At 34.1% G+C, this 23394-nt stretch overlaps 1 protein-coding gene across 13 annotated transcripts in view; it reads right to left on the bottom strand.

Annotated features, from left to right (window-relative positions):
* Positions 1–23394, bottom strand: part of SNTG1 (syntrophin gamma 1) — a 321662-nt gene that overhangs the window by 26284 nt on the left and 271984 nt on the right. For 12 of the 13 annotated variants that reach the window (XM_038129566.1, XM_038129568.1, XM_038129565.1 and 9 more), the window contains 3 exons: positions 22629–22700; positions 7859–8011; positions 2432–2524 (listed from right to left, as the gene is read on the bottom strand). In XM_038129566.1, coding sequence (XP_037985494.1) covers positions 2432–2524; positions 7859–8011; positions 22629–22700 — 318 coding nt within the window. Of the gene's footprint in view, positions 1–2431; positions 2525–7858; positions 8023–22628; positions 22701–23394 lie in introns of those variants that run through there. The other variant, XR_005256059.1, reaches the window with a different exon arrangement.

Below are 23394 nucleotides of genomic sequence, written 5' to 3'. Positions count from 1 at the left end.
AACATATACAGGAGAAGGTCCACTAAGATGATCAGAGGCCTTGAACATCTCTTTCATGAAGGCAGGCTGAAAGAGTTGGGGCTGTTAAACCTGGAGAAGAGAAGGCTCCAGGGAGATCTTACTGCTGCTTTTCAGTACTTAAAGGAGGCTTATACAAAAGTGGAGGAAGAACTTCTTCAAGGCCTACAGTGACTGGACAAGGGACAATGTTTTTAAAGTAGAAGAAAGCAGAGTTCAGATTGGACAGAAGAAATAAATCTTATAGGATCAGGGTGGTAAAACACTGGAACAGGGTGCCCCATGGAGATGTGGATACCCTGTCACTGAAAGTGAAAAGATAATAGTTTGTTCTGATTTTTCAAATACAAATTGCAAAAAATCCTAGAAATTATAAAGAATTATATGTAAATATTGTTTTAATAAATGGTATGACATTTTAAATAATGTTTTTGTCTGTAATACTGAATATGTTAATTCATGGGATGTTTGCAAGGACTTTTGTATACCCTTAATTCACAAATGCACATGTAAATACCACTAAGATAGGAATGACTGAATTAAAAGTGTTTTCCTTGTCCTGAAAAATGGTTTCCATTTTTCATTATTTTTTTCACTTTTTTTTTTTTTTTGAAAACATATATTGTTTCATATGAACTTCATAAGTTTATCCATCTATAACAGTGAGAAATAACATTTTTAGCTTAGGTGACTATACAGGTCTAGTTTGCATTTCAGTATATATGAGATTAGCAATATTGTTGAAGAACATTGCCAGCATAGACACAGCTTACACTTGTCATCATCATAATAAAGATATCTGAATAAATTTTTTGGCTAAGAGCACTGCAATCTTCATCTTTCCATAAACTGATAGAGACTAGGTAATGTTTTTCCTATTTGAGCACCCACTAAAATGTGGTTGACACACATATTTCAGACATTTCACCTTATGGCTGGTTTGACAATTTTAATTGCAGCAGTCACTTGTCAACAGATTATGTTGTTTTCAATTGTATTGTTTCTTTTCTTTTCTAATGCAATTGTCATCCTTATCTCACATTGCCTAACACCTGATTACCTAACAAAACAATACCCTTTTTTTTATTCATGGTGCAATGCTTTATTCTAACACACAATACAATACAGTACCTATAATACAAGAAATAATGGGTTCAAACTGAAAGGGCAAAACTGAAAGGTTACATTTAGGTTAGATACACAAAAGAAATTCTTTATTATACTTTTATATTATAAAAAATATTATTGGAGGGTTGGGGAAAACCACTTTTTTTTTTTTTTTTTACTGAGCTACTGCATTTTAATTCTGTTGTACTGATATTTTAGTGTAATACCTTCTAAACTGATAGTCACGTTTCATTGATGAATTATACAACACTAATTGCTTAATGAAAAGAAACGATATTATGTAAGTGTTTGAATTAAAAATTCATCACTTTGTGCAAACAGACAGAATGGAGTGGGAAGAATAAAAGGGTTTGGATTAACTCAGTAATGAGGTGGGAAAGGTTGACTTCAGACAGAGCATAGAAACAAATTCTGGAGTCAAAAGGGCCTTTTCAGCAGTTGGTGGTGGCAATGTTGCAGCATCTCAAAGGAAAATAGGTATCAAAGAGAAGTGGAACTCAGAAGAAAGATTTCACCATTTCACTCAGAAGAAAGATTCTACCAGTAACAGCAGTGTCGAGCAGTAGCAGTGAAGTCTGAGCACATTTTAGGACTCGCCAGAAATTAGTGCAAATGTCAACATATGACATAGTCAGAGTGTCAATGGTTTTACTGAGACTTGGATGTGTGATAATGCAATATGGAAATTGATTCCATACTATTTGCTTGATGAAGCAAACTCTTTCATCAGTTCTACTGAGTTGTTTTTTTTAAGGCTGACAGGAAAAGCTGATGGGTGAGACATATAGACTATGGTTGATTTTTCTTTTTACAGAAGCCTGAACAATAATAGCTAAAATATAAACTGGATATTGTGGAATTGCTGTAATAGCACACACTCCCTCCCATGAAACAAGAGAAGAGAATGGAAGATTTTTTTCAAGGTCATAGATGAGACTGAAACCAAGAAAGTTATCTTTTCTCAAAACCAAGGACACACTAGCAAAACAAACCATCAAGCTGAATCAGTGTGGGCTTTCATGTGAAATTAAAGAATAAAGATCTGATGCTTGTTTCAGATTGGTATCGGTATTGATTTTTCAATAACAAGCAAATAACAGAATACTATTTCTCACATAATTAGAAATCGGTCTCGAGTTTTAACTAAAGCATGAGAGATTTTACTTTAGGTAATCTGTTTCTATAACAAAGAGAAGGACAATTTAAGGATGTACTACTTATCTCAAAATATCAGAAATAACAAGTAATAATAACAGTGTGATGGAAAAATTTCTTAGAACTTTACCTTTGTGGCAGCATCAAAACAGACAAAGCCCATGCTGAAGTCAATGGTAAGTCCCATAAGATGACTCTCTAAAACACAGGCATATGTCTTGCACTGTAAAAGAAAAATCAGAGAAGGTAGTTACCACAGAAGACATTTCTTAAATGCTTTTCTAGGACCACTGTTTCTGAGTCTTTATTCTAATGTTTATGTACCTCAAAATTATTATGAGAAAGAAGTCATTTTTGTGAAAATATGTCAATTTTTTGTATTTCAAATAAAAGGATTTTTATCAGTGATGAAGTTGTCTAAGACATATAAAAACAGGCTTTGCTTCCACTAGGGAAAAAAAATTAAAGGTTCAGAATTGCCTCAGTTGCTTACTAATAACATTTTCTAAAAGGAAAAAATTTTTATTTTCAAACCTCCTTTTTTTTTTTTTCATACACAACAACTTTTAAGATAAATATATTCCTTTTATCTTTTCGAGGAAAAAAAAAAAGCATCTATATGTTTCTTGTGGTTTTCTGTTGTCCTAAATCTCAGGGGAAAAGCTAGTATTTCATATCACTTTGCAGCTAATGAAATTATCAGAAATATCTTCTTTTTTTTTTTTTTTTTTTGCTTCAGATAGTGGACCAATATATCTCAAAGGTTTCTATGAGAAACCTAGAAACCTTGGAATTATGAAAGACTTTATCATTCTACCATTTTTAAATATATGCTTCTATTTATTTCCATTACATCACACTTGAATACACACTGTGAGACATTTATGAGTGTAATTTTTGGCCTCAAAACTACTGCTGTGCTTGAATGCTGACTGCAGGTACAAAATGACAGACTTGTCTTTTTCATCACAAAATACGTAAAAAAAATCAAAACATTTCCAAATCAGATGCATGTTCTTTAAATAAATTATTCCTATTTTATAGACATTTTGCCCTCCAGATTAAATGAAATACAGCTATACTCTTCAAATATTGCTGTAGCTGCTAAAATTATGAAATGAGAGCAAAGACTTCCATGACCTATAATATGTCAGCAAAATCAAAATATAAATTGCAAATGTGGGAATAATGTGGGTTACAAATTGTAAGTACTACAAAAGAACCTATGATTATTTTTGGCATTTTGATTAGAAAGATAAAGCAGATGCCTTTACATATATATTCTTTCGGGGCTGTTTGGATTCTTAATGGTCTTCCATAGAACACAACAAGCTGGAAGGTGCATTAACAGCTTCTAAAGAGAAAATGCAATGAAGGAAAATTGAAAAATTCATATTGTGTTTATATTAACAAATAAAAATGGCTTTTTTTTTTTTTCCTTTTGATCAGCTGCACCATGAGACTGATACGAATGAGTAAAAATGTGTAAAATTTGATTGTAAATCAGTGCTGAAAAAGAAGAGGATATTGCCTTTGGTACTATCTCATAAGTAGAAGAATAAAGTGTAAAGTATTATATTTCACAATTACGTATAGTTAATTAAGTCACATATGCAAAAAATGTTCAAGTTTTGCATGCAAAGCAAAAAATGTACGGTTTTGTGGAATTATCTTCTAAACATCCTACAAGACGCAAATTACATTTTCATTTGTAAACTTTAAAGATCTGGAACAGACTTAGAGCTTTTACCGGAAATTAAATTTGGCAAGGAAAATTTGTATTGGATTTAAAATACATATTGTCATCAAAAGTTTCCTAACCTCCCACCCCAACACCAGAGGCCAACCTACAGTGTGCACTGCAGCACCATGCTGAACTGGCACAGCTGCCTTTGCTTTTAAGCCCAGAACTTGGACTGGCTAATTAGCCTCACTGGGAACTTAAGATTTATGAGAAACAGGACATACCAGCCTTGGTTCAAGGCTGTACTGAAAAAGCAAACTACTTCCAAGACTGAAGAGTATTTTTACAAAAATGCAGTGCTCAGTTTGTGGAGAAATATCATCTAGTTCAGCTCAGTGTAGTTCTTTGCAGGAAGAAACGGCAGATCACTAGTAGCAGCTGATTGTTTAGTTATTCTTTATTTATATAAAAGACCATTCTACGCCCTCAGTCTATGATTTCCAAAACAATTTACAGAAGAAAAAATGTGAAAATAAAAAAAATATCTCTGGACAGTGAGAGTTTAGTTTTCTTGGGGAAGAATGTCCTTTGGTTTTTGCAGGTGTTGTATCCCTTTGCACATGATTCTGGTGACAGGTCAGAGTAGAGATATGAACTTTCAGACACTACAAGTTAACTAACTCTTGTAAGACTTTTCTCATCTTTATTTTCTTTAAGTTACCTTTTAATTCAAACATTTGGAGAAAATAGAAAGGCAAAAATTGTTATCAAGGTACAAGATAATTTAAAATTTCTTATACATTTAGCATTTTAAAACTTTAAAAGTGACTATGAATAACATATACTGTGGATATTTGGCTTTGGTTGCTGATTTCTCACAAGAACTCATCAAAACCTCATCAGAACTGAAGCATCCCCTTCCCAAAAGAAGCAGAACACAGTTCAGCAGTCATTTGCTGTTCTTCCACAGAGTACAGAATGTTAACTTTGGTTTATTAATAATTCAGTGGGTCAGGCAGAGGCTGAAGGAGACAACTCAAAGTTGTTCCTTAGAAACTATTCCCTCAACATGCACTGTTTAAATTATGGAAAGAACAATATATTGTGAACTTTATGTAAGCCATCTCTGAAGCTGAAACAAAGTGAACTATAAATCTAAGACTTAATTCAAACTTTTAAACTCAGATTCAACTTCAATGAAAACATATGTTAAAGTACTGCGACATAAAACAGTTTACATAATAATCCTTACATTAGAGAACAAACAACTAAAATACAAGCAAAAAAAAAAAGGACAGCAAGAAAAAAATTCATAATGCAAGAGGTGAAAATATTAGCTTAAAGTAGCAGGAACACAAAGGGAATGTGACAGGCATATATGTAATTGCACATCATTATTCAGTTATAATAGTCCCAGATTCTTTGTGCAACAATGCTGTGAGAGAATAAGGAAAAAGGATTTTCATTTCAAGTAATTTTTTAAAATAGATAATTATGAAAATGGATTACTATCTCTTACTACATTACAAAACTAATTAAAGAGTGACTGTAACACACCAAAATGACATCACTGTATCATTGTACCATGGTATTGCTATATTATTATCAATTTGACTATGCCTCTTCTAATATATCTATTTTCTAAGAAAAACGAACTGTTTAATTTTTGGTTTAGAAATACCTCTGGCAGAAGCTACGAATTAGGTTGAAACAGAATTCATTATATATTTATAGTAATGTATTTAAAAATATTTGAATTTGTTATATATTCTTTGGAGTTAGATTAGAATTGGCGCCTGATTAACGTCTTCTGGAGGTTATAGCCATTGAGTAAGAGTTACTCATTGCATGATTATGGAGTAGCTCACAATGCAGTTGAATATTTTGAAGTGGTAGTTTTAAACTGAAATTCCATTTTCAAAGTTATATTATTTAATTGTAAGACAAACCTACTGGATTAGCATTCACTTTAAATATGACTATTCATATCAACACAATGGCATAAATCAAAATTTTAGTCAGAATGTATCATTGACACCTTGATTTTGAACCTGTCACTTTTTTTTTCCTCACAGAGCAATGAAAAAACTTGTTAGAAACAAAGTATTCTGCCAGATTTTATCTGCAACTGCAGGTTGGTAGTAGATGAAAGAAGTAATGGATTGCTAAAAGAAAAATGAGGATGCCAAACCCAACTATGTTTAAAATATTCCATATTTTTTTTCCAAATCAAGATATAGAAAATAAAGAAAAAAAGGTGAAATAATGAGTGTGAGTTCCACAGTAATATTCTATCATGAGAAACCTGTTTGTCCACTTTCACAGACTTGCTATAATCAATCAATCAATCAATCAATCAATCAGGAAAACATTACTTTGAGTTCTTAATTGCTACATTGAACATCAGGAGAGACAAAAAGAAGATTAAAAGATTAAGGTGAATCTGAGGTTAAGATTCTAAAGGAAACTATTTTGGAGAAGCCTGAAGGCAATTTTGAATTAATGCAATTCCAAAATTGAAAAGAAAAATCTAAACCAGGAATGCTACAGTATGAATCAATCTGGAAGTAGAACAAATATGAGGTGGCTTCTGAGATAAAAGTTATTCAAGAAAAATGCCATATATTCTTCTACAGATGGCACAGCAGTGCTACTATAAACTATGTTGCAGTGAATTATACAAGAAAGTCAACAACTCTCAAATATTTAAAGACAAACATTATTGCAAGTTTTACACAGAAAATCTAGTCTTAGATTTTCCAGCATTCAAGTACAGCTTAAAAGATAAGAATAGTTTCTATAAAAGGTAACAGCATATATGAACTTAAAAGAGGAAAGCCAAACCTTCCCTGACTCCTCTTGCAACAAAGGTACTGAGAGTTAAAACTGACTGCAGGGTTGTTTTTGCATATTGGATCTTCATTAGTATATCTGCAGTATATCTTCATCAGTCCATCTGCATGTGGTGGTTTGCAGGTCAAAAAAGAGCTAATATATAACAGTTTGTCTGAATAAAAACATGCCACTTCTTGCATTCCCAGGAGGACCCAGAAAATGTGTGAGCCAATACTTGCACAGGCTAATATGCTAACGTGGCTCGGGTAGGTGTGTACAACTCCTGCCAATATCAACTGCAGCTGTTCTAACCACGTGTATATTTCATTACTAGAAAATCAATATTACAATTGGGATCACATGAATTACAATTGTGGTGGGTGGCTTATTTTCTCCTTTTTTTAAAGTAAAAAAGTCATGACTTTTTGGTCATATGAGAAGAAGTTAAACACTCTGATACGAAATTTTGCTATAAAATGTCACTGGTAATCTGTATTTGAATGTTGACCATCTCTGCGCTGTCACCTGACAATAGAGTAAATACACAAGGAACAAGAAATATGTGAAGAAAGAATAATGCATCTGAGGTACAACTTTTGTTCTTGCTTGTATCCAGCCAGTACTTCACTCAGCATACTCTCATTCCTGGAATTACAAGGACTACTTAATTCCTTGGTTCCTTCCAAGGTTCTCTTGTGATATTCAGTAACAAATAAAGTAGCATGTAAGCCAGTAAGAATATCTAAACACCTGCATTTTGTCCCTCATCCATAGATTGTTTTTCCTTGTCTGTCCATGAACTTCAGTTAACAAATATGTATCACGTTGCCATAATAACTCAAAGATTGTACTTCAGGTGACCTATTCTGAATGCTAGCTGGCAAGCTGTTTGGGAGCAGCAAAAGCAATTACTTACATAAAAGAGTAATAACTTGAGAGTTGCAGAAGGTCATAAAATTTCTTAAATTACATCATCATGTCATATGGGCCTAATTTGTATATGTACCAAAAGATGATCAACAAGGCAGTTGTTCTCACCTGTATCCGTTCGACTTCTAAAAAAGTTGCTGTTTGGAAGGCTTTTTCCCATAGTGTTAGGTCAGACTCTAGTTCCACAGAAAAGTAAAGATCTTCTCCAGATTCAGACTGGACACTGAAGCAATGTTTCCGACGGTCCAGTAGATCACTGTCCTGATGAAAACCTGAAGTTATATAATCTGGCATACATCAATTAATATTTTTAATTGCAAACATTTATGTGTCAAACCCAGCATTTTTAAATGGCATTTTAAATGACAGGAATAACCAGAGTCACTTGAGGAACTGAAAATCAGGGGTTTGGTCTAAACATTGACACTTCAATGAATTTTAAAAAGGATGCCTATATTCAGAATAGTAAAGAACAGCACATCTCAGGCAGTAACTTTAAATATTTTAACAAATCACTTCTGAAAAAATGTTATCAGCTATACACTTTAGATTAGATACATTCTATGAAAGTTTTCTACTTTCTATTCACACGAGGAACAGAAATATCAGCTTCTCTGACCTATTTGACTTATACACCCTACTCTGGAAGGTTGGTCAAAGGAATATATTTATTTTAAGAAGTATAAAAAGTCCATATGTTCTATTTTCTTTATAGAGGCTAGAGGAAACAAGTTCATATTTCTGGAGGCTTAACAAAATCCAACATACGATTAGTCTTTAAATGGATACTGCAGGTAGAAACTATAGTGGCTGTCCATGGTTAGGTTGCTGGCTTTGGTCCTGGAGGAGAAAATTACTTTTGGCTTTACTTTCAACGTAACATCGCATAATAGACATCGGGTTATAAATATTTAATAATTAATGATTGCTAGTATTTGTAATCGGGACTAAACTAAAGAATAAGCAAGTTAATTAGGAAATCCATTCATTAAAATGTTTTCAATTATTTTTTAAAATTTATTTATATAATAAAAAGGATGCTTTATGCTAAAATTCTGGCATGTAATTTGTTCTTGTGAAAAACAGGTCTGCAGAAACAGCTTTAATTAATCTAGTCCCTGCTACATCAAAGAAATTGCCACAAGTCACAAGCTCACCAGCTGTCCTTGCCAATACATCTGGAGATTTGGGTATAAGTAGCCTGCATGTAATTTTCACAAAGCTACCCCATAGCAAAGGGCAGTTGAGCAAAGGAGACTGAGGGGACAGTACTGCCTTGTGGTTATACACAACTTGAATAGTCCAAGGGGAGCACAACCAGCTGATACGAGCTAGAAGAGCAGCTTACATTGTTCAAGTCAGCTCTCCCTGGGGCAGAGAACCAGCAACCTAAAGCTGATTGAGAACAAAATATATAAAACAGGAACCTGTCTGAAACTATCAGTCTCAAGTATACAACTAGGCAAGAAGAGAGCAAGCACTATTTCCCCTTTCCATTCATTCAGTAGAAAAGTGACTGACCTGTTCAAGAAAGCCAGTACAGCATGCATTCATGAATGCTTCTAGTTGAAGCGTGATTTACAATTTCTAGAAGAATTGGCTATGGAGGCCTCATATCCTCTCTTTTCAATCACCATGGAAAAGTAAATTACTGTGGTTATAAAATGACCAGTCACTGTGGAAAAATCTCCTTCCTTACTTCCATCAAGTGCTAAGCTTAGTAGCTGTACAGTGTTTAGTCACGTATGAAAAAATCAGCATGAACATGTTTGATCTTAAAAGGCAGCATTTCCAAAAAAAAACCAAAACAATCTTGTTACAGATTTTTCTTCCAAATATTCATAAGGATGTGTAGTTGAACCAGTTAGGTGTAGCTAAGTAACAGACTATGTCCTATCAGAAACACCTTTTGTCTTTTTTTCGTATCTCTTTCCCCCCCTTTTTTTTTTCCTTTTCATTCAGTGCCTTCTACTAAAACTGAAGTGTCAATTCTGTTCACAGTATGTCCTGACCAGCATTCAAAATAGAGGTTATAATATCCAGGTTGTTGCTAATGACATCTATGCTCCATTGCACACACAGTCTCAAAGCACACAGAGCAGCAGCACTGTGACAAATGTTTAACCTTGTGGATATGTGTAGCAACAAAACACAGCATCACAGAGTGGCTTGGGCTTGAAAGGACCTTAAACATCATCCAGCTCCAACCCCTTATGGCCATGGGCAGTGAAACCTTTCACTTGACCTGGTTACTCAGAGCTCATCCAGTCTGGCCTTGAACACTTCCAGGGATAGGACATCCATCACTTCTCTGGGCAACTTGTTCCAGTGCCTCACTACCCCCATAATAAAGAATTTCTTCCTAACGTCTAATCTAAACCTCTGACTCTCTGTCATTCTGAAACCATTCTGCCTTGTTTTGTCACTACATGCTCTTGAAAGAATAGGATCCCCTTAGATACTGAAAGACTGCAATAAGTTTAAGTTCACCCCGAAGCCTTCTCTCTTCCAGGCTTAACAATCTCAATTCTGGATGAGCAAAAGCACTGGAAAACCCTCTGTCCTCCAGGGCAGAAAAATCTACTTCTTTTAGAAGTAGCACTTCTTGTCTAACAAATCTTAAATGGGATGTTGAACTTCCTGTGCTTCCAGAGCTAAACCTGATTGAATGGGCCTGTTAGCTCACAACCCAAAGGACCTATTCAGCATGGAGTCTGGCAAGACTCATGTGTAAGGTACATGTCTTTCCTGGGGAAGGTTTTAGCTCTTCATAGCTACAACCACAGAAGGAGAGAATAAGTAATTATTAGTAATGCAGCTTAAAGCTTTTCTGAAACATGACTATGTGGGATCACACAAATCATTGACTTTAATATAACCCCTGTTTTCAGATGGGACAGAGCTTAGTGCATGGCTGAGTTCCAGAACGCATATCTCTATTTAGCTGGGCACAGCTAAGGTTTGATACTTTTAAATTATACTCTTAGACTCTTCCAGTCTTATGGGCTTTTTTTTTGTCTCCTATTGAGAAGAATATGCTGCCTAGGAAAAAGAGTTATTGCATAGACTGTGAAAAACAAAATGTTAGAAGTTTCATTGAGATTGATCTCTGTTAAAAAGCACTTGAAAAATGCAAAAATCTCTGGAGGCTTTGAAGTGATTAAATAAAAACCTATGTATTTTATAATCAACATTGCCAGTAAGAATTGTATTAGATTTTACTAAGCATTACATCAAACCCAGATGATGAAAAAAAAGCTAAATGGGATCTACAATAATTATCCAGGTTTTTGCTACTTATGTATGAAAATGAGAGCATGCTTTGATTTAGGAAAGACCTAATCAGTACTAGGTAGTATTTCCACTCAGTGTTTCGCATTTAAAATTTTAGAATATTTCATCCACTACATTATACTGTGACAAACAACACACATAATGGACTCATTTATTATTGGAATTTCCATTCTGTGAAGTTCCTATTCAGAATGAAAACAAAATACAACATTTCCCCAGAAATAATAATTTAACCAAATAATAATTTCAATTTGTGATTAGCTCTAATGTATATACTTGTGATTTTGATATCATCATCTATGATTAGGTCCATGAGAAGAGAAGTGTAAGTCAAATACATTTAAATTATGTATTTTAGTTTTTCTAAAATTGCCAACATATATATCATTTCCTAATTAGTGGTATTTCATCCTACATGTAAAAAAACTTATGTGCAAGGTTCCCCTTAGTACTGCTTCTGCAACTTTTTCTGCTTTTTCTGCAAGATCTTTCTTTAGTTTTGCATTTCTTCTCAAGCATTAAAAATCTGTATTCTAGGTTTCTAGAATGTAATAATTTGTGCAATAGATAACTGGACAAAACAATATGTAGGTAAAGCTAAAAGATAGCTATCCAAATGTCCTTATAAATACAGGAATTTAAAGCATTTTTTTTTCTCTTTTAAGGAATCCAGCTGGGAATTGTCCAAAAGTCTGGAAAAAAAAAACCCAAAAAAGGCAAAAAACCCAAAAAAACCAGAAAAACCCCAACCAACCAAAAAAAAACCCCAAAACCAACAAACAAACCTAAAAAAAACCCCAAAAAACCTTGTCAGGAGTCTCAAAACTAGGTCTGAATGAAGCAGGAATCTTCATTAATTAACTTTTACCAAACCACTACTTCAACTAAAATATAAATGTCATTCTACCCATTTAAGAATCTGCTATGACCCTGTGTTGCAATATTCATTTACTAGTCAATGATGGACATGAGCCAATTTCATGTAGAGTTTTTAAGAACTCTTTCACACTGATATTGATTAGTTGTACCATTTGCTCCTGATATTCTCATTGTGAATTAATAAAACTCTCTGAAGTGAAGCACACACAAAACTTTTAGCAGTATGGTAATTTTCACTAGAGGGAATGTAGTCCTGCTGAAGGATGGGCTGTGACAAAAGACATTGGCTCACACCCAGCTTCAGGGTAATCCAGCATCACTGCTGACAGGACAGTATGACTCCTGCTTGCCTAATTAATAATGATATCCATGTTAAGTGAGAGTAATAAATTTGTCCATGGGAACTAAGCATGGCTCATTAGGCAGGTCCTTCCAAATTAAGGCAGAATGCTTCTTTATCACTAAATAGTGACTTTGCCTTCTCTTCTGCAGGGGTAATCTCTTCTCTTCTGATCGACTGCTCTTTCCAGAAGCAGCACTACTTATTTTTGATTACTTGTGTCATTTCATTTTAAGTATGATGAGTGCATTAAATACTCATATTTTGGTTATTTTTTAAATCTGCTAATATGCATGAGGCCCTCACCTCTTGGGATGGTCAGTGAGAGTTGAATTCTTCTATTCTACAAAGCTCTCTGCAACAGAAAACAAACTTTTGCCACTTTCATGCTCATGGCATGATTTTTACTCAGGAGATGCTCAAGAATTTTCTGGATGTCTGATTTACCTATAAAGTTACATGTAATATAGAAAGCGGCACATATATTTTTGCCATGGAACTGTAAATGTTAGTAACAACAAATGTAAATGTTAGTAAATGTAAATGTAAATGTAAATGTAAATGTTAGTAACAACAGTGAGCAGTTTTTGACATGAACAATTCATGTAAAATGTTCAAAACCATACTACATGTAGTAGTATGGTTTTGACCATACTACTTGCAAGACTTGCAAGAAAATTATACTTCAGCTGTTAAAATCAGGTAAGTATTCATGTGTCTCATATTAATTACAACATTTCTTCAAAACACATAAATAAGAAAACAAACAAAACTTGTTTTCTTTTTTAACTAGTTCAGACAGTTCTGTCAAAAGAAATCAGTCCTATCATAATCAAGATTTAAACCTAGCACCTAAGTTCTTTGAAGATAAAAAGCATTTTCTCATGCAATATCTCCAAAGCAGCTGTAAAAATGAATCACATCATGCCTTTACACTTGCTGGCATCAGTGCCCTGATAGTTTTACTGTTTGTGTCTTCTTTTACATATCAGTTCTGGCTACATAAACATACATCCTTCTTTCTAAGGGCATATAATGATCTACTTCTTCAGCTGGAATTCTCGGAACACTTTGCTTGGGCATCACCATTAGTTGCTATGGAGATGGCTCTAATAGCATTTACAGGCAGCAGGGAACAGATTCACTCCAGAGTGGAAAAAAAGATACAGCTTCTCCAACATATCCTCATTACTCAAATAATAAATAAATAATATCTGTGAAGGCATGTGTTTGTATGTAGCTCATCTTATTCGATGAAGATACCCTTCTGAATTTCAGTGTTAAGAAATGTAAAAAAAAATGTTGAAATTGCAGATATCTATACATACACACATTTAAGTAAACACAGAATTGCAGCCAAAATAGAACTGGACAGAAAATATTTTGATGTTGAGATTTTACAAAAAGTATGTTTAGTTATGGGGGAAACTTCATAATTGCAGGAGAAATTTTACTTTCAATTATATTTCCATTAGAAAGATCTGTCTGATTGCTGGAGAGAAAAAGAAAGGTTCATTCCTTTAGGTTCAGCATTAAGCTTGACTCACTTTTCTATTCTGCCTGTATAGGAAAATTAATTTCCTATTCTGTCTGATTAAAAGACAGTCTTGAAGACCCTCATTTGAATCAGAGCAAGAGTCTGAAAACAGGTTTCTTCTGAGTTAGTGCCATAATTGTATCTATTTCTTAATGAACTCTACTGAGAAACTTGTTTGGTTTTTTGCCATATAAGGAAAGTTTTCCAAATGTTCAGAAAACTGACTAATCTTTTGAGGAAATAAATTATTCTAATACTTTCTGGAGAGGCATTAGTGGTTATTTTCTGTTACAGAGAAATCAGAGACGAGTATAATTACAAACAGATACTAAAACACGTGCTGATCATCTCTTTAGAGAGTTACTAAGGTTTTTTACCTCTCCAAACTTTGAGACATTATTTACTGGAAATTAAGTTCAAGAACAGATCCCATAAGATCCCAACAGATCCCATGATAATGGATAGTAATGCTAAAGAGTGATCCTATCTTTTCATTCTGACCCTTTTTTAAAAATAGTTTCTCAAATTTAAATAATTGCAGCTGATTTTTTTCCCATGTTAGTTGTCTGCCTGAGGATATTGTTGTATTTTACATTATAGTTAAAACAGCTAAATCAGTTCTGTAAACTAAATTAGAAAAAGTAATTAAATTGGATTGTCCCAGTTAAAAAGAAATAAATAAACTGAGCCCCCAAATCTGCTTTTTGGGCTGCTCTGGGACTTCCTTCTTTGGACTAGCAATGGCTGATTCAGGGACAGGGACACTTTTGTTGCTCTTGGGAAGAAAAGTTAAGATCTACCAATACAAATGTAGTTGTTCTGGGAAAAACTCGACTGTTACCATTTTGAAGATTTCATTCTGAACATGCTGCATCCCCTTGGCATATAGGAAGAGAGCCCTCTCTATATTTCCAGCTGTTAGGAGCTGTCATCCTACTGGCGATAGTGAGAACAGGATACTCTACATTTCCTTAAAGTGTCTATGCACCTCTTCAATAAGAGAAAAACCACCTGACTCAACAGCAGAAGTGGAAAAATAAATTCCATGGAATAAAAGTGCTTTTCATTCTCATTTTTGTCAGTTTTTGTGTTTGGGTTTTTTCCCCCAACTTTAGATGTATTTGTTTTAAAGTCAGGCAAAGATCTTTTAAAGGTATTCCTCATGAAAGACATAAACATTGGAAGGAAAAGCATTAAACTTGATTTAACAAAAGTTTGGAAAATTACCCACCAAACTGATTATTTGTTATATTAAAAGAATTACCTACTTGACAGCATACTTTTTCTTATTTAGCTTCCTTTCTTTTTTGGAAGAATTCCTTACTCAAATAGCTTGTCAATACATTATGTCAAGGTGAGTACATTAGAGTAGCACAGCAAAAAGCAGTTGTGTTGAATATCACTATATCAGAAAATTTGTATAAGCAAATGTGTAAAAAATATTATTTTTCATGTACTTGCTCATAGTGCTAAGAAAAAAAAATAAAAAGGACTGTGGTAAAAAAGGTCCAGTCATAAAACAGCAAGATAAGGATTTTTTAAAGAAATTAATATTTCTGGTTTCACTGCTGGCTCTGGCTGTTGAAAGTAATCAACATTTAGATCTCTGAGAAGACTGAGAAGAGAATGCACCAAATGAAGTTTTGAATAGCTGCCTCTGAGACAGGAACACTTTATTTCATATAAGGATTGGGACACAGTTTCAGTGAAAAATACAAAATTATCACTGCTGCATGAATGCCTAGAGTCACAAATTTTTTTGTGCAAAAAGATTGCAGCATCTCAAGCTGAATTTAAGTATTGCAATAGCCAGAAATAAAGATAGTAAAAAATTCAAATAATTGAAGTCCGTGACCATAAAAGAAGAGAAAATTGATAAGAGAAAAATGTTTTACAAAAATCAACTAAAATTGTTGAGTCAGAGTATATTAGCTAATACAACACTGAATCACTCCGATATTTAGAAATGCTCTAATTAGATTGAGTCAATGGAGGAAAACTTCTCAAGCTGCAGATAAATCTCAAGTATCTTGGATTTAAGACATTAAATTTTTGTCTTTCCCAAGTATCCTTACACAGTATTTGTATTTCACACCTCATTTCTGCTCTTTTTCAACATTCCCTTTGCCTTATGTTGAAAGTTAATTTGGCTTTGCTTTTCAAGGATGTTGCAACAGCACAGTCAGTCTCATAACTAGACAGGCAACAAAACGCAATTTCTGAAACAGAGAGGTTGCAGAAGCAATTTAAAAGTTTATTTTCTGTATCTGTTATTCTTTTTTGTTTTCCTCTGTGTGTTTATCTTGTTATTTCTTCTAGGATGAAGGATCACACTCTGAGATTGGCAGCCCCAGCCCAACACAAGTCATTTATTTTTCACCCAAAAGGTGACAGTTTATATTAATATTGCATAAGAAATGTCAGAAAAAGGCGGGGGGGGGGGGATTAATAAAAAATGAGAAACCTCTCTAAAGTTAACGGGAAACATGAAGAGCCCTATTTAATAAGTTTACATTTCAAATATTGTTTGTCCTTTCTCTCTGAACCAAACAAAAAATGAATAAGTCTTTGTACAGTGGTAGTTGTCATGCACGTAATAACACTGCCTCTTCGCTTTCAGAAAAGACTCTTAAGTGGGGCTGCACAGTTACAGCAACATCAACACCTTTTACACACAGGGCCCAGATTAACATGGATTAGGGCTTGTGTAAGTATGTAGATGTTGAGGAAAAATGAACTGAAATCACATACAGAATCACAGAAAAACATGTATGATCTCACCCGAGGTGCAGCCATCTAGTGCCTATCTCTGTGCACGATAGGAACAGCTACACACCAGCTTACACTTAAAAGGATCCAGGGGTGGAAATTCAGTGGCCTTATCAGGAGCTCTATTTCAGTACTGAAGTTTTTCTTTATGGCCTAACTGAAGCCAACTTAGTGTTAGCCTTGATGCCAGTAGACATGGAGATATCATGGAGATATTTCTGACTATGACTATTTTTCCTACCTTAGAAGACAACTGTAATTCTATTTAGAGTGGAAATAGATCCTCTTTTCTGTGGAAACGTTATATAGTCTTAAATGTAGGGCAGAAGGCAAAACAAAGACTGGAAATTACTTCAATTGTTTTGAAGCAATTGACAGCTAGCATTCTTTCCAAAAACCTGGCTAAACCCCAGATGAAAATCTAATATTCCTTGGATGCAGCATGAACTTATTCATAAAAGGGATGCATTACTTCTGCCTCTTTAGTGTTGTGAGTGTGAAGTCTTTTAGTGGAATCACATCAGGATGCAAGTCTCACCATTGAGCAAACCATGTGAATGAAAGACCTCAAAATATGTTCTCTACCTGCACATTATATGCTTATGTGTCTTTTGGCATTATTTTTAAAACTTACCTGAATACAATAACATTGTCAGTAGTTTCCCATCCTTTTTATATCATCCTTTTCCCATACTTGGCTTACTGGAAATGGACAGCATAATTACAGGCAATTTAAGTGGGAAAAATTAACATAACTACGTTTGAGGATTTTACACATACTAACAGCTAAAATAAGGAAGGAATCACAAGTCTTCTGAGACACCAAGTTGGTCCTGATTAATACAGAAAGAAAATTATAGCTGCACTGATGTGAATGGTACTAACTGTAAACACCAATGATTCACTACCCTGACATGTTGCCAGCACAGACTGCCTTCCACAGTTGTCCTCACATTTCATTTCAGAGCTGATCTGACACTTGAATATGTTTCCTGTTTTATGCTGAATAAAGCATGATCTAACTGTGAATCTCCAAATATTTTTGCATGCCAGTGAAGATAGGAGGCAGGTGACTAAACTATAGAAAGCATTTTCTCACAATTACAAGGAGATGTTTGGATGAACTGAAGAACATAAGTAACTGAAGAAAAAAGGACAGAGAAGCGTGATTTCTTATGTTATTCTTCATAATTTACCTGAAACACATAACAACTTTTTTCTACCCCTATACAGAAAAAAATGTTTAAATATTTAAACTATTTACAAATTTATCAGAGGTACTTAAATCTTGTTAAATTATACACACTTACACATGTACACACTCTCAAAACACACACGTTAAAACTGAGTATCAAGAGGCACCAAAAAGACATATACAGTTAAATCAGATTTGAAATACTGAATGCGATAAGGCGCCCTGCCTTTTTGAAGTTAGTGACAGAATTACCTGCTTTTCTGGAATATTGAATATTGTTCAATTGTGACATTAAAATTAGTCGGCTGTTAATGGGGCTTTACTCCCCAAAATAAAGGATGAGGTGAAACAAGCTTCTGGGAGAATAAATTAGAAATATTTATTGATAGCAAATTCTTCCAGCAGTTCTATTGAAAATGACTCATAGATGCATTTTAATGCATTATGCGCTGCATCAAAAGTGGCATCACTAAATTATCTTTCCTGACTAATTTCTTAACATGGACCACAGATTTTATCCACATACTGGTGTCACTGTCCCATTAGCATTAGCCTGAATAAATTTGTGATTAAAAAAAAAAATTGTTTAAATACTCTCAACTTCTTAATGGTTCAAATGGTGTGGTACTGGTTCAAGTGGTTTAAATGGTATCAACTTCTTTCACTGACTAATCAGCACAGCTTTTACAGTTCTTACCTTCTTTGCCATTTTAACTTGCCTGACTTTGATTTCCACTCACTTTCTTTTTACCTGCTTATTTTTAGGGTTAGAGAGTTCCTCAGTGCCTTGTTTTCTCTCTGCTTCCACGCCGTAATAAACAGATCTATTGAATTTTTAATAAATTATTTCATATGCTTACCAATTTATGCATTTACCCTCCCCCCCCCAGGTCTTAAGTTATTTGCATCTCCATAAATGCTTCTTTTACATCAAACATGGCCCACTGCTGTTTGCCATTGTTACACAATTAATAATTTAAACCAAATAAATTAAAATGTGATTTTTGTACTCAGCCAATTTTACCTAGGTTTCATGTCAATAATTCTTATTTCATCTCCAAAATCTTGACAATTAAGAGCTTCATTTTTACGTTACATTTATTTTTATCTGGTAGTTTGCAACTTTATACAGAATCTTTTTTAGATTATATTTTTTTGTGGTAGCATATGAAAGTGCTTATGAGGGTTTGGGGTTTATTTTCTATTTTTTTACTGTATAAAATTGTAAATACTGAATTAGGGGATCAATGACATTTTGCTAAATTTCTTTAATTAAAACTGTTTTCACAGTGAAAAGACTGCTTTTAAAAGTGTGTTTTTATGCTTCAAATTTTAAGGGTCTTCCTGGTTATTTAGAAGGTCCTAATCAAATTAAAACAGAGACTTAATGCCTTGATTCTTCCTTTTCTTTGTAATCTGATCCAGCAAATTTAAAAAAAAGTATACAGTCAGAACAAAATAGTGATTTATTTGATGAGTATTATAAATGTGAATCCACTAGCTATAAATCACATAATAATCTCTGACATCTCCAAATAAGGTGCAGAACATCCTGCCTTTTAGCTGCTTGACACTATGGCAACTGTGACAATTTAAAATGGCATCCCAGTCTTCTATATTGTTTGTGGAAGGAATCAGAATATTTGGAATAGATACTAGAGGAAAAAGAACACTAAACACATGCAAATAAATATAAAGAAAACATTGGTCATGGTGGCAGACATGTTTTGGGTTTTATTTAACATTTTTGGACTATATACTCTTCCTGAAGGTTAAATCAGTGAAGAACTTTGTAGCAGACAAAGTATTGTGTAGACATTAATATTTATTTACTGTTTTAATATTTCTACTGTTACTGAAGAGGAATTATTCTCTCATCCTGAAACACAAAAAATCAGCATTCAGTATGCATCCAGTAGGATCTGGGAGCTCATATTCTCCACTGTAGTGCTTCTTTCATGAAGAGAAACTTAGAGAAGTCTCTCAAACTGAGGAAAATTACAATTCTATTTAAAAAGACAAACTTAGGGTAGTAAGTCTCTCTAATTCAGATTGTTCTTGTGAAGTTCATCAGAATTTTAGTCACAATTAAGGAGTGGAAAATGGAGAAAAAATACTTACAGACATATTAAGTAAAGTCCTGTCTCAGTGGCATGAGGGACAGTTATTGAAATTGCCAGTATACACAGGAGAAAATACCAGCTACCTTGGGTGACAGTCACATCCTAATGAATGTAAGTCTGAATATGGACAATTTTTTTTTAAATACCTCATTCAAAAGCAAGCAAGCCATGCAATACAGATACACTTTGCTTAGTAAATGATGTGGTAACACTTAACTCTAAAGCACTACTTCTCACTCCTGAGCTAACTCATGCAGAGGTTAACACAGCCCACTGGCAAGTCCTACTTGAAGTGAATATTAGCCAGAAAACCTGTGTCATTCTACAAGTCGAATAGATTTGTAACAAAAGTAGCATTTGAGGTACTATAAAAGGGAAGAAGTTTGAAGGTGATCACAAAACACCAGAATAACCTTATTTTTTATTTTTTTTTACGTGGCCTCTGGTTCAGTAATATCCATGGGGCTAGTTCAAATGGGTCTAAAAACCATTCATTGCTTAAATGGAGACTTTTAAACTGAATAAAACCTTGAGTTTCTACAGATGTTCAATGTAGTAGTGTAATGGGAGGCTGTTTTTCTTGGTTTTATTTGCTTTTATATTTAGTGAAACCATAGTTACGTTCTATAGCAACTGCTGTAGAAAACTAGAATATGGTGAAGATTAATACTCCAATGTCAGAAGCTGCAATTCCATTGCAACGATTTTCCCACTTCCAGTTTTTATTATTTACAGGTTTTTGTCAGCTAAAGAACCTGCTTGAAACATTTCAACATTTTATAAGCCTGACCATATTTATAGAAAATATACAAATAACTGAATATTAATAAAGTGATAAAGAAACACATAAATTAAATTCTTATATTACTTATGCTGGAATTGCCTCTCTATTAATATAGACTGAGGCTGGAAGATTTACACCTCTTCCCAGACAGTTTGGATGGCTGGATGATAAAAAACCCAGAATATTTGTACTCTTTTCTGTGCTTCCACACAACAGTGCCAGAAAGGCACTGGTTTAGGTTTTACTGCTTTGTGGACTGTCTCCTTAGCTGTAAAAACTTCTGCTACAAAGCCAAGAAATGAAGATAAACCAAAAAACCCAATGTATTGATATAAAAGAACAGGAGACACAGAACAAAGGGGGGAAAAGAAAACTGGCAAAAAATGCAGGTGAATTAAGAAGACCATCAACAAAGGCAAATGGCTAAAAAAAAAGAAGAAGGACCTTTAAGTTACAGAAAATTATATGGCCCACATTCCATAAATTTCTGTTCAAAGAGTATAAAAAATCTTTGAATAAGTCATAAGGAGGAGTCACCCTTGCTCCAAAGCACTTAGTTCTCTGACAAAGAGGAGCTACCTGGATGCTTATTGCACCTGAAGGAATGAAAGGTTACCAAAGGGAAAGAGGAAAAAAATGCATGGAAGAAGTGGGTTTTCAACTCTATCAAAGCTAACTGTGTTCTTGGAGCATTGTTCACTTACACCCTCAGTGCAATGCCTTCGCTGAGTGAACAACTTGTCCTGGTACTCCTCTTCCTACATGAGCATTGCTAAGGAGCCAATATTTGCACACACATGGTAATTAAAGGACATCCCACAGGGATGGGATGGTTTGTGTTTGGGAGGTTCTACTCCTTGATGAAAACTCCAGACCTCACAGCCAACACAGCTGTAAAAGAAAACTTTTCACTTCTCTGTTCAGATAGCTAGCGGAGAGAATTTTTTCAGACTATAAATTTAGTGGGGTTTTTTCTTTGTTTTTTTTGGGGTTTTTTTTTCTTTTTTTTTGAAGTCTCAAATGCAAAAAGTTTCCAAATTTTATTGAGCCATTGCAACTTTAATCTGCCTCCCTAAGGAAAATATAGTGTACCTATGTGACCTACAAACCTAAGAAATGTACCATTTATGTCAGTAAAAAGTCTTCCCCCTGGAAAACACTTTTAAAAAGTACGATATTTTTATATTTCTTGTTGATACTAGTCTGCCTCTGCCTAGATATAATGATACAAATGTTAAAATTATCTTTTATGTAATTTGTACCAAAAAAACCCCAAAACCAACATAAATCAGAAAGCACTTCACATGAATAGAAAAAGGCATCTCTTTTCCTTCTCATTTGAGAAATTTTGAGCATCTGTTTTTCACTGTTTTTTTAAACAGAGAAAAGAGCAGATAAAATAATTCTGATTGAATTCACAATTAAAAATTTGAAACAATGTACAATAATGGTCTTATTTACCTTGTTAGTCATAATTTTAGCTTTCTAAACATGTATTACTATCTCTTCTCATTTATTACACTTCAGACAGACTAAAGAAAATTGAAAAAATAAGACAAAAGTTTTCAGAAGGGTATTGCATATTTTAAAGGCTCAGTCCTACTGAAAGCATACATTGCAGCTGCTATTAGTTCATCAACATATTTGAAAACAACCAAACTGATCACTGCTTCTTTAGGTCCTCAGTTAGAAAAGGAAGTGTTACACTAGTTAAATGTGACATTAAAGTGAAGCTGTAAACCCCGTACAGCATTATGGAGAAATAAGGTCATTTCCTAGTCAAAATCAGTTTTTTCCAATCTTGCCATGCCTTCCAGTTCGACTCTGCACCTACTGACACCAGAACTTCTGATATTTGACTTTAAAGGGAAAAAGAATAGATTTCTTTCTGCAAGGTACTTAGTGTCATGCTCTTGTCTGTCAAAGTGGCAATTTATTTTATACTTTCTTATCATACCTTGAGAATTTTGCACATTATCTCATAAACTGAAAATGTTTTCTCAGCTCGTGTCCAATCCCAGGTTGTGACCTTTAGAAAACAAACAAAACACAAAATAAACAGAAAAAGAAATTAAGTTATTTTTGTTGGTTTTTAAGAATGACGTTTATTAACAAAAAAAAAAATTCCCTAAACTATTTACATTGATTAAAATATATTCAAAAAGACCAAGCACTGCCTCAAAGCAACAACTAGCAAGGACCAGACTCTTCCATCCAGGCAATGCTGAGGAGACATCTTCCCTGTCCTTACAATGTAGTTCCTTTGCACGCAGCCTGCTCTTTGCAAAATGAAGATACTTCCCCTGGGAACTTGCAGGGTTTGCAGTGAGATCCTGAGAGGATACAGCCCTTTAATTTTCATCTCACAGAGCAAGGGCCCTGTCTATTAGAAAACATGTTTCTCACCACTCTCCTCCTTGTAACTGTGTGCCACTCTTTGCTCCCAATCACCTACAGTGTTCGCAGATCCATAAAACCAGTCTCCAACCTTGCAATGTCCCAGACACTTACCCACACTTACCCCACATCCCTGGAAATCCAGGGGGAAAAAATTAAGCATGAAACAACACAGGTAGATATTCACTGTCTTTTTTTTCTTACGAAGATTAATCTACTCCTAAATTCTAACAAACTAAGATTTGAAGAATAGTCAGGTTTTTTCCTCTTTGTTTTGGGATTTCACAACTGTTTTTAACTGTATTAATTTTAGGCAACTGTTTTAC

This window comes from Motacilla alba, chromosome 2 (assembly GCF_015832195.1).
Source record: "Motacilla alba alba isolate MOTALB_02 chromosome 2, Motacilla_alba_V1.0_pri, whole genome shotgun sequence".
NCBI classification, from domain to species: Eukaryota; Metazoa; Chordata; class Aves; order Passeriformes; family Motacillidae; genus Motacilla; species Motacilla alba.
This window is presented reverse-complemented; position numbering and strand designations above follow the sequence as displayed.